Source organism: Caloenas nicobarica, chromosome Z (genome assembly GCF_036013445.1).
Source record: "Caloenas nicobarica isolate bCalNic1 chromosome Z, bCalNic1.hap1, whole genome shotgun sequence".
Lineage (NCBI taxonomy): Eukaryota > Metazoa > Chordata > Aves > Columbiformes > Columbidae > Caloenas > Caloenas nicobarica.
Window position 1 is genome coordinate 14,179,420 of NC_088284.1, and position 13,813 is coordinate 14,193,232.

The following is a 13,813-nucleotide window of genomic DNA, read 5'->3' on the forward strand; positions in this document are numbered from 1 at the left end:
GGCCCGGTGCGTGTCGCGGAGGCCGGCGTGGGACCCGCCATCGCGGCGCGGGCGCAGCGTGGCCTTCGGGCGCCGGCGGGAGCAGCGCTCGGCGGCGGCCGCTCCTGGCCAGACATGGCCGCGTACAAGCCGGTGGTGGTTCAGGCGTTCCCCAAGCTCGGGGAGAAGATTACGCAGGACACGCTGTACTGGCGGGGCTACAAGGTAGGAGGCGGCGCCGCGGGGCAGCGGGCCTGCCCAGGGACCCTCTGTCTGCCCGGTCCGTGAGAGCTGCTTCTGCCAGCTCTTGCGGCTTTCGGTCAGAAGCGGTTCCCGAGTGTCGCCCTGAAACCTGTTAAACGGCTTCCTGGGAGACGAGGCTGAGTTGTGCCCCAGGTTGGACCAACAGACGTAGTTACTGTCCTAGAATATTTTTTCAGAGTCGTAGAATTATAGAATCAAATACTAGTTTAGGTTGGAAGGGACCTTGAGCGGTCACCTAGTCCAACCCCTCTGCGATGAGCAGGGACATCTTCAACTAGATCAGGTTGTTCAGAGCCCCGTCCAGCCTGGCCTTGAATGTCTCCAGGGATGGGGCATCTACCACCTCTCTGGGAAACCTGGGCCAGTGTTTCACCAGCCCCACTGTAAAAAGTTTCTTTCTCATGTCTAGCCTGAATCTCCTCTTTTATTTTAAAACCATTACCCTTGTCCTATCGCAACAAGCCCTGCTATAAAGTCTGCCCTCATCTTTCTTTTAAGTACTGAAAGGCCACAATAAGGTCTCCCCAGAGCCTTCTCTTCTCCAAGCTGAACAACCCCAACTTCTCAGCCTGTCCTCACAGCAGAGCTGTTCCAGCCCTCTGATCATTTTTGTGGCTCCTCTGGCCCCTCTCCAGCAGGTCCATGTCTTTCCTGTACTGAGGGCTCGGGAGCTGGACGCAGGACTCCAGGTGGGGTCTCACCAGAGCAGAGTAGAGGGGCAGAATCACCTCCTTCCACCTGCTGGCCACGCTGCTTTTGATGCAGCCCAAGATATGATTTGCCTTTAGGGCTACCTGTGCACATTGTCAGCTCATGTCCAGTTTTTCATCCACCAGTACCCCCAAGTCCTTCTCTGCAGGGCTGTTCTAAATCCCTTCATTCTCCAGTCTGTATTGATACCAGTGGTCACTCCAACCCAGATGCAGGACCTTGCGCTTATCCTTGTTGAATCTCATGATGTTCACATGGGCCCACTTCTCGAACTTGTCCAGGTCCCTCTGGATGGCATCCTGTCCCTCAGGGGTGTCAACTGCACCACTGAGCTTGGTGTTATCTGTAAACTTGCTGAGGGTGCACTTGATCCCACTCTCTGTGTCAGGGGTGTCAAACTCATTTTCACCAGGGGGCCACATCAGCCTCGTGGTTACCTTCAAAGGTCCAAATGTAATTTTAAGACTATTTATACAGTCCTAAAATTACATTGATACAGTCCTAAAATTACATTCGGCCCTTCAGAAGGCAACCGCGAGGCTGATGTGGCCCCCTAGTGAAAATGAGCTTGACACTCCTGGTCTATGTCATTGAGGAAGATATAATAATAAATAGTAGTGGACCCAATATGGACTCCTCAGGGACGCTCCTTGTCCCTGGTGTCCACCCAGATATTGAGCCATCCACCACCACTCTCTGGATGAGACCATCCAGCCAGTTCCTCATCCACCGAACAGTCCCCCCATCACACCCATACCTCTTCAATTTAGAGAGAAGGATGTTGTGGGGGACCGTGTCAAAGGCCTTACAGAAATCCAGGTAGACGACAACCGTAGCCCTTCCTTTGTCCACTGATGTAGTTACTCCATTGCAGAAGGCCACTAGGTTGGTCAGGCAGGACTTGCCCTTGGTGAAGCCACAATGGCTGTCTCGAATCACCTCCCTGTCCTCCACGTGCCTTGGCATAGCTCCGAGGAGGATCTTTCCCATGGGCTTCCCAGGCACAGAGGTGAGGCTGGCAGGTCAGTAGTTCCCAGGGTCCTTTCTACCCTTTATAAAAATGGGTGCAATGTTTCCCTTTTTCCAGTCACCAGGGACTTCACCTGACTGCCATGACTTCTCAAATATCTTGTCGAGTGGCTTAGCATCTCTATCAGCCAGTTCCCTCAGGACACTGGGATGCATCTCATCAGGTCCCACAGACTTATGTATGTTCAGGTTCCTCAGGTGGTCATGAACCTGATCTTCTCTTATATTACAGTGGGAGGGACTTTGCTCCTCCAGTCCCTGTCTTGCAGTTCATCCACTCGAGAGGAGTGGGAAGAGAGGTTGCCAGTGTAGACAGAGGCAACAATACCGTTGAGTACCTCAGCCTTCTCCTTGCCCATTTTTACCAGGTTGCCAGTCATGTTCATTGGGGAGGTTATGCTTTCTTTGTCCTTCCTTTATTGGTTGAGGTACCTGTAGAAGCCCTTCTTGTTATTGTTTGCGTCCCTTGCCGAGTTCAGCTCCAGCTGCGCCTTGGCCTTCCTGCCGCTGCCCCTACACAACCGGGCAGTGTCCCTGTGCTCTTCCAACATACCCATCCCTGCTTCCACTGCATTTGCATTTCCTTCTTGCCCTTTAGTTTTACTGCTTTCGTGCCACTAGTCCAAGTACTTTTAAACATTCTCAAGTTTATGAAGTTGTTTTTTCCTCAAAGCACGTAGTTAATGGGTCAGTTGTAATGTGTTAATTGGAAAAAAACCTGTAAGAGCAGATGTAGCCTGGTGGAAGATAAACTCAGTAGGATTGTATTTTAAAATAATTTGGTTCAAAATGGAGTTTTAGTCTCTTAGTAGGAAGAAAAGGCATTGTTTTGCTGTTTTCATTTTTGATGGTGTGCTGATGGGCATTTAATGATCTTTATCACAATTGTTTCAGACACCTGTTCAGATAAAGGAATTTGGTGCAGTAAATAAAATCCACTTCTCTCCAGTTCCTCCATATAACTATGCTGTCACAGCCTCCTCAAGGGTAAGTTGCTGTCCTGAAGCTTTTGTGTTATTGTCCGTCAGCTGGTATCATATGATCAAATGTAATGTCTTCTTGTTTTGCTAGATCCACATTTATGGTCGTTACTCTCAGGAACCAATCAAAACATTTTCTCGGTTCAAAGATGCTGCTTATTGTGCCACATACCGTGATGATGGCAATCTGCTTGTGGCTGGCAGCGAGGAAGGTAGCATTCGCCTCTTTGACATTAGTGGAAGAGCACCGCTGAGACAATTTGATGGTCCTACTAAGTAAGACAATCTTGTTTTTTTCATTTGTGTGCATAGACTTGTTTCATGTATTTACATGTGTCTGCTTTGCATGTTGCTGAAAACTGAATAACACTGATCTGATATGTTGCTTGCAACTGTCTCAGATAGATCTTACTGAAAAGTAGATTTTAAAATTGAATGTAAAATTGGATTAAAAAAAATTCTAAATATGAATTGAGTAAATGGAAGAGTAAATACATTTTCTAATTCAGGTAGATGTCTGTTAATATGTTGTGTAGACATAGTCTCATGACTACATGGCATTGATAAGCACATTTTATTTGATGCTGACAGGAAAAGAGTTCTAAAAAGTGGATAAACAAAAACACTGAAGAAATACACCAGGAAGACCAGGCACCCCTTAAAACACCAAAATAGAACAAGTGCCTGATTGTGGGGTGGGGTTGGGGTTCGGAAGGAGTTAGAAGAAGAGTTCTGATGTACCAGTGTAGAGAAGATAGTAATAATCCTTAGATTAAACAGATTGTGCTGTGGAAGACCAATACATGTTTTATCTGTCTACAACAACAACAACAAACCTCCTTTCACTGGAAAGCACGCAGGCAGACCTTAAGAGTGTTTCTATTTTACGTCTGTCATTAAAGATGTGATATTATCTTATGCCCTAACCACTAGGGAAACTGTAATAAGATTTAGAGTATCTATGTTTTCTGTCAAAGTCATTCTTTGTTGGGATGTTACGATGATATTAATAATACGGATTTAAATAGTGGTTTTAAAGGACAAGAAGAGTGTCTGACCTAGTCATACTTAAAACTCACTATTATAATTTTTTTCTAAAGGACAGTGCTAGTGCGCAGACTTCTAAGTAACAGGCAGAATTTGCAGCTTTTGAATGAGCAGCTAGTAGACCTGTAAAACCTTTAAGGCAGATCATATCAGTGCTTAGGTAAGCATCTATCAGCATGACCCTTTTCTGACTGGAAATATAAAAACTAAAGTGTTTTTAACGTCTAAAGTGAGGCTTTGTAACTTCTAACAGTAAATACTTTGCGCTCTTAAGTTAGAGATAATATCTTAATAAGCTCTTCATGAAGACTAACTGTTCTGGAAACAAGTATATATTTTAACTTTGTGTATTGTGGGCTTTGGTTTCTAGAGCTGTTCATGTAGTGGGCTTCCTGTCTGATAAATACCGAATATTTTCTGGTGGTGATGATTATTCGTCAAGTTTGTGGGATATTCCAAATGGTACAGAAATCATCTCATACAAGGAGCATACTGACTATGTGAGGTGCGGCTGTGCAAGTAAAGTGAATGCAGATGTCTTTATAACAGGTTTGATTTTCTTTTAAATCTATATTTCTTTTGGATTTAATTGAAGAAAAATGCAAAAAATAGTTTTTGGTACAGTAGGATCTTGCTTATTATATTTTAAACATGGAGGATCTGTCTTCCTACTCAATGCCTACTTTGTTGTTTCCTTTTTGCTTGCTTTTTAACACCAGTTTGACACTGGTGTTGGTAGGAAAACTCTGAGTTAACTAATGTTTAACATTTTTTTGCTTTAGCCTGTTAGGGTTAATTGGACTGTTCTGACTGTCCTTTTAAATTTTTAAGAAAGTCCTGCTAATGTGTCCCTTAGTTGGGCCAGACTTCAGTGTTTTATCAGGGTTCCAGAGGAGGACAGTAGTTCCATTGTAGTTTGTACAGCCCAAAAGTGGCAGACTTGGAAGTGATGGGTCAGATGAGGAGTTATTTGAAACTAGTTGCTTTTGATTTCCCTAGCACTAGCTTTCTATTAGTCTGTGGTAAATTGCTATGAAAAAAATGAGTATTCCTTAATTTAGGAGCCAAAAGAGACAAGGTTTCATCAGGTTGCCTACTCTTTTTTTATATAAATACATTTGATTAAGGGAATGGAAATGAAATTAAGACTTAAATTACTTTTAAGGCCTAACGTGTTGCTAGGGCTAGAATTGGAAGACTTATGTTGCCTGAAGGCTGTAAATTAATGAATGTAAACCACAAGGTATTCTCAGTGTATGGCTTAAAAAGGTTTCAATTTGGCAGGAGCTCCTTTAGATTGTAGAATGTGGCTGTTCTAGTTCCTGACATAATTGAAACTATGAAACTGAAGCTATTTACGGTGTTGTTTGCAGGTTCTTATGATCATACCGTGAAACTATTTGATGCACGAACAAAAAGTAGTGTCATGACAATAGAACATGGCCACCCTGTGGAGAGTGTGCTTCTATTCCAGTCTGGTGGGCTTCTAGTATCTGCAGGTACTTCAATAAAATCAAATTTCTTTTCTGTGGCCCTAATTTGAGAAATATTTCAGCTGCTGCTTTCTCGTGTGTTTTTTTCATTTGGTTATGAAGTAGTAGGTGATGCAAGATCTTCTTTAGGAATCTGTGTTGATCTGGAGGGTGAAGGTAGGGGTATTTTTTGATTTTCTTGTGGTTGGTCCAAAAAAAAGAAAGAGACTCACTTTAGCCCAATGCTAAAGTGAAGGAATGAACATACTTAAATTTTGAAAGGATGTGACTATCTTTCTCTTGATGATTGACAAGGTTTTTTGTTATCTTCTTACCATTGTATCAGAAGTCCTGTAAGCCGGTGGTGTCTACGTTCTTCTTTTTTCTATAAAAAGTATGTTGAATCACTCAACTGTGCCTGCAGAGTGGCCTAAAAAAAGAGCAGGCTTGTAGTGTGTTTTGTCCCAGGAGACAGTCGTAATGGATGGGGATGATGAGTAGGTACAGAAAACTATTCTACGAAGGAGCCATTGTATCAATGTGAAAACTTCTCCAGAGAAGCATAAATGTGTATGTATGTCAAACGATTTTTTGTGCTTCCTTCTCACAGGTGGTCGATATGTCAAAGTTTGGGATATACTAAAAGGCGGACAATTACTAGTTTCACTTAAAAATCACCATAAAACTGTAACTTGTTTATGCCTGAACAGCTCTGGCCAGAGGTTATTGTCAGGATCCTTGGACAGGTTGGTGTATTTTGTGGCTTTGTTGCCATTTAAATTCTTAAGGATTTTTTTGCTTTGAAGGTAATTCTATGTCAGTGTGAAATCTGCATGTTTTTTGGGCTTAAACACTTTTAACTGCTAGAGGTAAAGCTTACTTGAAAACATGTGTTGGGGCCAAGGTCTGTACTGCTGTATGCATTAAGCTTTTATTAGCCTGAATGCCAGTAAGGGTTGCATGTGTCATTTGGGAATGCTTGTAGGGAACTTTTGAATATTCATTTTTCTGAATCTCTGAACTGACCTTTGCAGTCTCTGTAAAGTAACTACACTTTAATACATTTCATGTAACTGAAAGTGGTTTAGTATTCACCTTTAAAGAGCCTGATTTTTGTGTCTCTGTGCTGTTGCTTTCTGTAGCCAAAATGAACAGGTGAGATACGTCCTCCCTGCGTTTTCATTTGGTTGGGTTGAGTTGCTGAGTAGCACTACTCAATGTGTTGTCTCTGAGACGTTAGAAATATGAAGTGGTCTGAAATGATAGCGGTCTGCTCCCTCCCTCCCTCCCTCCCTCCTCTCTCCCTCCCTCCTCTCTCCCTCCTGTACTTCCTAGGCTTCCTCAGGCTTTATGATTACAAAACATAAGATGAAGGATCACTCTTGTCATTCAGTGCTCACAACACTAAAGTTCATACTTGTTGTAAAATAATGTTTCGTTTTCCCATTTGTTAAATATTTCCTACTTTCAACCAAATCATTAAAGAGCAGCTGGATATAAGAATATCTGTGGATTTATTTCCAGAAATTGTCGATAGATCTTAGATTTAAATTTTAAGAACAACTTTGAAGAAGTGCTGTCTTACTGTTTCCTGATAAGCATTGCTAAAGTCAGGTTGTCACTACATCTGCCTTCAATTACTTTTTCTGTCCTTGCCCCATTTTCATCTTTTTTTTGGGTAAGGGTAATCCTTTCTTGACTTTTTTCTATCTTTTGACAGAAGCTTTCTGTTGCAGGAGAGGTAATAACCAAGAAGGTCAGTGGCAGTCTGAAGAATGCTTTGTATAAATACTCAGTTTCCTTAAATGATCTATAGAAGTTGAGAGTGATGAAGTTCCTGTAAAGTGTCTACAATAAGGCATGACTAACAAGGTTTTAATTATTACTCTTGCATGTAGGCATGTGAAGATTTACAGTACTACTTCCTACAAAGTAGTTCACAGCTTTAACTATGCAACATCCATCCTCAGTCTTGCGTTGTCGGTAAGTACATTAGAAATCTGTCTAGGCAAAGTAATTACTGATACCTTTAAGTCACTGAAGTAATTAATTTTTGCTTTTATTGCTATTGAGTACCCATTTCAGAATAACGCTGTACATACAAAGTAGGATGATTGAATATATTCCTCCTGAGTAAAAAATGCATTAAGAGGTTTTAAACATAATACATAATACATTCAGATGTAATCTGATTACATCTGTACCAAAATATGTGTTTATCAAGGACAGTGTAAATCATAGGAAAAGTATTCAGATTGGACAGGAAGTCCTTTGACTTTAATAAGATTTTACTCATCTTTTTCCTTTCATGAATCTTCTGAGTCCTTTTGTGTGGCAGTGATAAAAATAAAAAGCAGTTAATTTGTTGAGAAATTTAGAATAGGGTGAACTTATTTTAAAAGTTGTTGGTGTCAGATTGGCCTGAGGAAGAAAAGAGAGGGAATGAGGCATGAGCATTAACAAACTTGTCTGCCAAGGCATGTGTCTTATTGTCTTGGAAACAGAAAGCAAAGACTCGTTTCTCTGAAACATTTGAATTCTAATAGATAAATGACCTGCTGGCCAGAAATTTGGAGGCTAGCTCTATATTTTAAAACAATGCTGTCATCATGTAGTCGCCCTTTTATGTAGTGTCTGAAAGACATGTAAAAGGGACTGTGAAGGGATCTTTACTACCTTTGATATCTTACTGTTGTCCTGCTCTCCTGGAACTCAGGATGTGCATGGAGGAGGTGTTTTCCTTCCTGTGTTTCCTACCTTGTTCACTAGGGAGCTAGAGCTAAACGAGTTTTGAACTATATTGGCTGAGGTGAAGAATACAGAACCAAAAAAACCCCATGCCCTCTAAGCCTCCACAGCAGCTGCGTAATGTGAGATACCTGTAGTGTGTACATGTCTTTTGAAACATGATCATTTATTTCATATTGACTAAAACCCTTGAGTTTTAAGCTGTCATATGAGAACATAAGGCTGGCTCTACTGGGCCGAACTAAAGGCTGGTCTAGCTCAAGACTCTGCTTCCAACTATAGCTGTAAGTAGATGCATATGGAAAACTAAACACAGGGAAGTGTGTATGGTAAGTTTCCTGTTACTCTGCCAAACTCCAAACTCATTTTCAGATGCGAAATTTGCTCATCAGAGTGTAGTTTATGTGTATTTCAATGAATTTATCTTGCATAAACCTGCTCAGTCTCTCCTTGACATTGGACAAACTTTTAACCTTCACTATGTTCCTGGACAAGGAATTGCACATTTCTGCTACTTGGTGTGTGAAGAATTGCCTTGTTTTGTTCCATTTGATCCTTCATTAGCTTCATTTGATGCCCCTAAATGAGACATTGACCAGCTGATCTCCATCCATACCTGTCATAATTCTGTAGGCTTTTATCATATCCCTCCTCAATTGTCTTTTTTTTCCCCTGCTGAAGAGTTCTGTCTCAAATCAAGCCAGTCTTTCATTTTCCTCAGGGTTTTTTGATTCTTCTATTCTGAATCCACTAGTATGTTTTGAGAATGACTCATGTAGGGTTTAAGATGTGGATAAACAATTAATTTATTCAGTGGCATAATGACTTGCTAGTTTTTATTTCTTCTGTAGTAATTCCTAAGGCTTTGTGGTTTTGGTTGTTTTTTTTCCTTGTTGAGCATTTGGCTCATGTTTGAAGTTTTTATAGTATTGTCTGTTAATATAATAGTAACAGGTCAGAACTCACTATTTTATATATGAAAACTGTCTTTTTCTCCAGTGTATCATTTAAATTATAAACTCCAGTATCAAATATGTGCAACCTTTGTTATATAGGTAAAACTTATACCAGTAACTTGTATTTTGAGCAACTTTCCCACGTTTCTCAAAATCCTGCTGGTCCATGATCGCTTTCTCATAGATGGTGTTCATGTCGGTTATATATAGCATGTAATAGCCAAAGGCAGTTGTACATCATTGAAAACAAACAAGCAAACTGTCATAGATTATACTTACAGAAGGATGTTAATGCATATTTAAGTTTGCTTCTGTAGTCAGGCTGTAGTCCCTCTAACTATTTGTTAAAAGTGTATTAGATGGATAATGTTGCTTTGGTTATAGTCTTGAAGCTGTCACTGTTCTGAATAAGGTAGTTGACCATGGGACCTTCCAACTTAAGTTAGTCTATGATAGTGTGATTAGAGCCTTAGCATGAAGCATAAAAATGTAAAAATCTGTATGGTAGAGCATGCATCATCAAATAAAACATTAGGTTCCTCACTCTGCGATTTCTTCATTTTAGCCTGAAGATGAAACCATAGTTGTAGGCATGACCAATGGAGTGCTAAATGTTAAACACAGAAAACCTGAAGAAAGGAAAGAAGAGTCTCAAAAGAAGAGACAACCAGCATATAGAACCTATGTGAAAGGAAGAACTTACATGCCAAAACAGGTATAGGGGGGTGAGAAAATATATACTGAAGCACTCCTCACAATTTCTTTTTTTTTTTTTTTGTTTTGGTTTGTGCTAAGTTGAAGAAAGGGAAAAGGAGGAAGATACAAAGACATATAAGCTTTTTCGTGGTGATATAATACATCTAATCCATTCTGTGTGGCTATCTTATTCTGAACTCGTCTTTCAATTCTAGGAAGATTTCTGTGTCAGTAAACCAGTAAAACGCGTTTTGAGGAAATACGACAAGCTGCTGAAGAGCTTTCAGTCTTCCAAGGCCCTCGATGCAGTATTGGAGGTGAGGCACTGAGTTTTGTTTCATCAAGAGTTATGTGCTGTCATCTGATGTGGATGTTTTCTGTATGTCAAGCTAATTTTATTTCACTGTGTAACTAGAAAAGAATCAAACTTGTGTGGGTTCCATTTTGGTTTTGCTTATATCAGCCCTGTTTTCTGTGTAAAGATGTTGCTTTGGTACTAAACTCTTCTTACATATGTCCAGCCACCCATCAGGCTTCATACTCCTGAAGTTACAGTTGCAGTCATGCAGGAACTGCATCGCAGAGGAACACTGAGGAGTGCACTTGCAGGCCGAGACGAGAAGCAAATTAATCTCCTTCTTACTTTTGTGGCAAGGTATTATTTTAACCTGAGTTCTCTGTGACTATTTTGAGACCTATATTTCTTAATAACTTTTGCCACAGTGTCTCAACAGATCATGGGTGGAACACTGGTACTCTTGAAATCTCACATGCCTTCTGCTTTCTGATATCGAGGTCTGGGATTTCACTCATAGGACTGAACTAGTTTACTTGTTAGCATCAAAAAAATTTGCTAGTAGTATGAGAGACTATGTTTTACTTTGTCAGATATTCTACCCTTGCCCTATTATTTTCTCTCGCTTTGATTAAGCTCATGTCTTCATGTACGTGAGGCTTTTTTCAGTCCTCCAACCCCACTGCCTTCCTGAGAAGAGGAGAGTAAATATCTCACGGAGCTTTTTTGATTCACATCTCTGACTGCTGTTCTGTGACACCTTTTGACAAAGAAAACATTGTCCATGTGCCTGTATGAGAAAGACGTGTGGTGGTGGGAGGAGTGCAGCTGGCAAAAACCAGTAAAACTGGGATGTCTTCTATTTTTGCAGACGTGTGATTGAGCCTAGGTTTACTCCTGTACTGGTAACTGTTGCAGATATGATCACTGGTAAGTACAGTACAAAAAAAGATACTCAGAGCTGGCTTGGAAATAAGGTAAAAGGTGCTACATTTTTAAGAAAACAAACTTTTATGCATTACTTTTAAAGTATGAACTCAGTGTCAAGAGAATGATGCAAAAAGAGGTATTGCCAGATAACTTTGATTACAGTCAGTTATCTGATTTGCACTGGTTGCTGGAAGCTCCTCATGTTCTCTAGGTATCTTTGATACTTTGTGTTTCTATACTTACTTCTGCTTCTCCAGTGAGGTAAAAATAGTACTTGGGGTCATAAAAACTTCTGTTAGTTTGACTTACTGTGAGTACATACCAATCATTAACACTGTTTTCAGAACACCGCTAAAATCGTCTTTATTTTCCATAATGTTGGACAATTTTCATGGTTTTATGGATCTGTGGATTCTTAAGTGATTTTTCTTTACAGACATTTATCAGCCTGTGGTTGGGCAATCGGCGATTGTCGATAGACAATTCTTGAAACTTCAAGAAGCCATAGGAAAAGAAATTGACTATCAAGAGGAACTACTAGAAGTTTTGGGAATGATGGATACACTGTTTGCTACTTTTACTAAGAAAAGTGCTACTTATCCAGAAGAGAACAAAAGTAATGGTCTTACAGAGACCATTGAAACAATTACGAATAATTGACTGACAGCCATCACAACAAATTGTCACAAAAATAATGTGGACTTGAAATACATGACCTGTTCTTCTGGTAACTTTTTATAATAATGACTTTCAAAATAAGCCCCTCTGTGTTGAAGGTCTGTCTTCTAAACTGTGTTTCTGAATAGGCTGAATTACTGAAGAAGAGAAAGAAGGACTTTTTCAAAATTTTCCATGCAATATTTTTCAAACAATTGAATTTTAAAGTTTTATTCCAAAGTTATGTAACTTTTAAAGAATGTTTTGTGCATACAATAGTCATTATTTGATTTAGAAAACAATTTTTTGTTTTTATTTACTAGAATATAATTGAATCTTGCCTAATTTTAATGTGTCATTGTCCTTATTTAAGGTTAATATGCCATCTCACATACTTGGACATAGGAATTAAACCATGTATGTATTTGATAAAACTTGACTACTTTGTTTTTTCTCTCCTTTCTTCATCTCTATTTCAGACTTCCACAAATTCATAGGAAACAGCAAAATGACTAAAGAAAACAAGTCCTTGTTATTTTTTGTTTTGTTTAGTATAATAGAATAAATATGCTTATGTATATTGAAAAAAGTTCAATTTTTTAAACAATGCATATACATTTATGAATTATAATTCTCTAGAAAATAGATGTTTCCTACTTCTAAAGGGAAATTAATTCAAATTAAATTAATGTAGTGCATAAGTAAACTGCACAACAGCGACAAAAGCCTCGGTCAAGTAAAAGAACTCATTTTTTATGTAATTTTATCACTTTCAATGTACAGTAGATGCAATTTGAGTCTACATTGTTATCAGCATGTATTTGAATGCTGGGGTAATGTTTTATTTTAACTTCAAGCAAGGCTGGAGGAAGATGGTATACTTCAGGAAGATGGGTGTGCCAAAGCCTGCTCAACACACGTAGGATGACAGTAGGATAGAACTTTGTCCTTAGCTGGTTTTCTGTGACTTGCATTTTCCCCCTTGGCTTGGAATTTATTTAAGATATAATATGAATTTCCTGCAAAAGGAATTTGCTTTAGTTTGGCAGTGAGAGATGGATGTCAGTGGTAGAAATAACATGGGCAATTTTGCAAGTTCTACCTACAATCTTAACAATCTTTGAAAAGTGTGGAACAGTATCTGGTCTACCCTTAAATTAATATGTCAGCAATGGATGTTCCTGGCTACTGGGATTTGCTGGTTTTGAAAACTTAGTATGATAATAGGTAATAATGATGAGCATGTTCATGCAAATTTTAAACTTTTAGTTTCCTTGCTGCTTACTTTTTTATTGTATTCCTGCTAATAGACCTGTACTTTCTTTTGTCTTTTAGGAAATCTGTGTGTTACTTTAATTGTGTGACTTAATCAGACAATCTCTCTTAGGAGACTTCACACAAAATGAGTATTCCATGACGCTTCAGTAGTGCTTGGAGTTGAAGCTGGATATTTCTCTTGGCAGCCTAGAGTTCCGTGGCTTGAGAACCACTGACCTTGATGTGAAACATATTCTTAGTTCTTACTAACAATATTAATGTCTAAAGTATGTGTCCACTGTAGTGGTTCAAAGTTTGATGTCTGGCTAGCAGAACCATAGGAAGAAGTTAGATTAAAATAGCAGTCTAGTTTGGTGTGAATTGGAGAGGTATGGGTTTGATGGGAGGACTGTTCAGTGGATGAGGAACTGGCTGCATGGTCGCATCCAGAGAGTAGTGGTGGATGGCTCAGTGTCTGGATGGACACTGGTGACAAGTGGTGTCCCTTGGGAGTCCATATTGGGACCAGTACTATTTAATATCTTAATTGGTGACACAGACAATGAGATCAAGTGCACCCTCAGCAAGTTTACAGATGACACTAAGCTCAGTGGTGCAGTTGACACACCTGAGGGACAGGATGCCATCCAGAGGGACCTGGACAAGCTCGAGAAGTGGGCCCATGTGAACATCATGAGATTCAACAAGGCCAAGTGCAAGGTCCTGCATCTGGGTCGGAGCAACCACTGATATCAATACAGACTGGAGAATGAAGGGATTTAGAACAGCCCT

The 13,813-nt window shown here is 39.9% G+C and overlaps 1 protein-coding gene across 1 annotated transcript; it reads left to right on the forward strand.

Moving 5' to 3' along the window:
- The first annotated feature begins 25 nt into the window (after positions 1-25).
- Positions 26-12,241, forward strand: UTP15 (UTP15 small subunit processome component). The gene is made up of 12 exons (XM_065656609.1): positions 26-204; positions 2,878-2,970; positions 3,055-3,239; positions 4,381-4,559; positions 5,384-5,509; positions 6,093-6,228; positions 7,381-7,465; positions 9,752-9,901; positions 10,098-10,199; positions 10,404-10,537; positions 11,049-11,107; positions 11,544-12,241. The coding sequence occupies exons 1-12, from the start codon at positions 115-117 to the stop codon at positions 11,765-11,767; spliced, it is 1,563 nt and encodes a 520-aa protein (XP_065512681.1). The 5' UTR covers positions 26-114; the 3' UTR covers positions 11,768-12,241.
- The last annotated feature ends 1,572 nt before the right edge of the window (positions 12,242-13,813 follow it).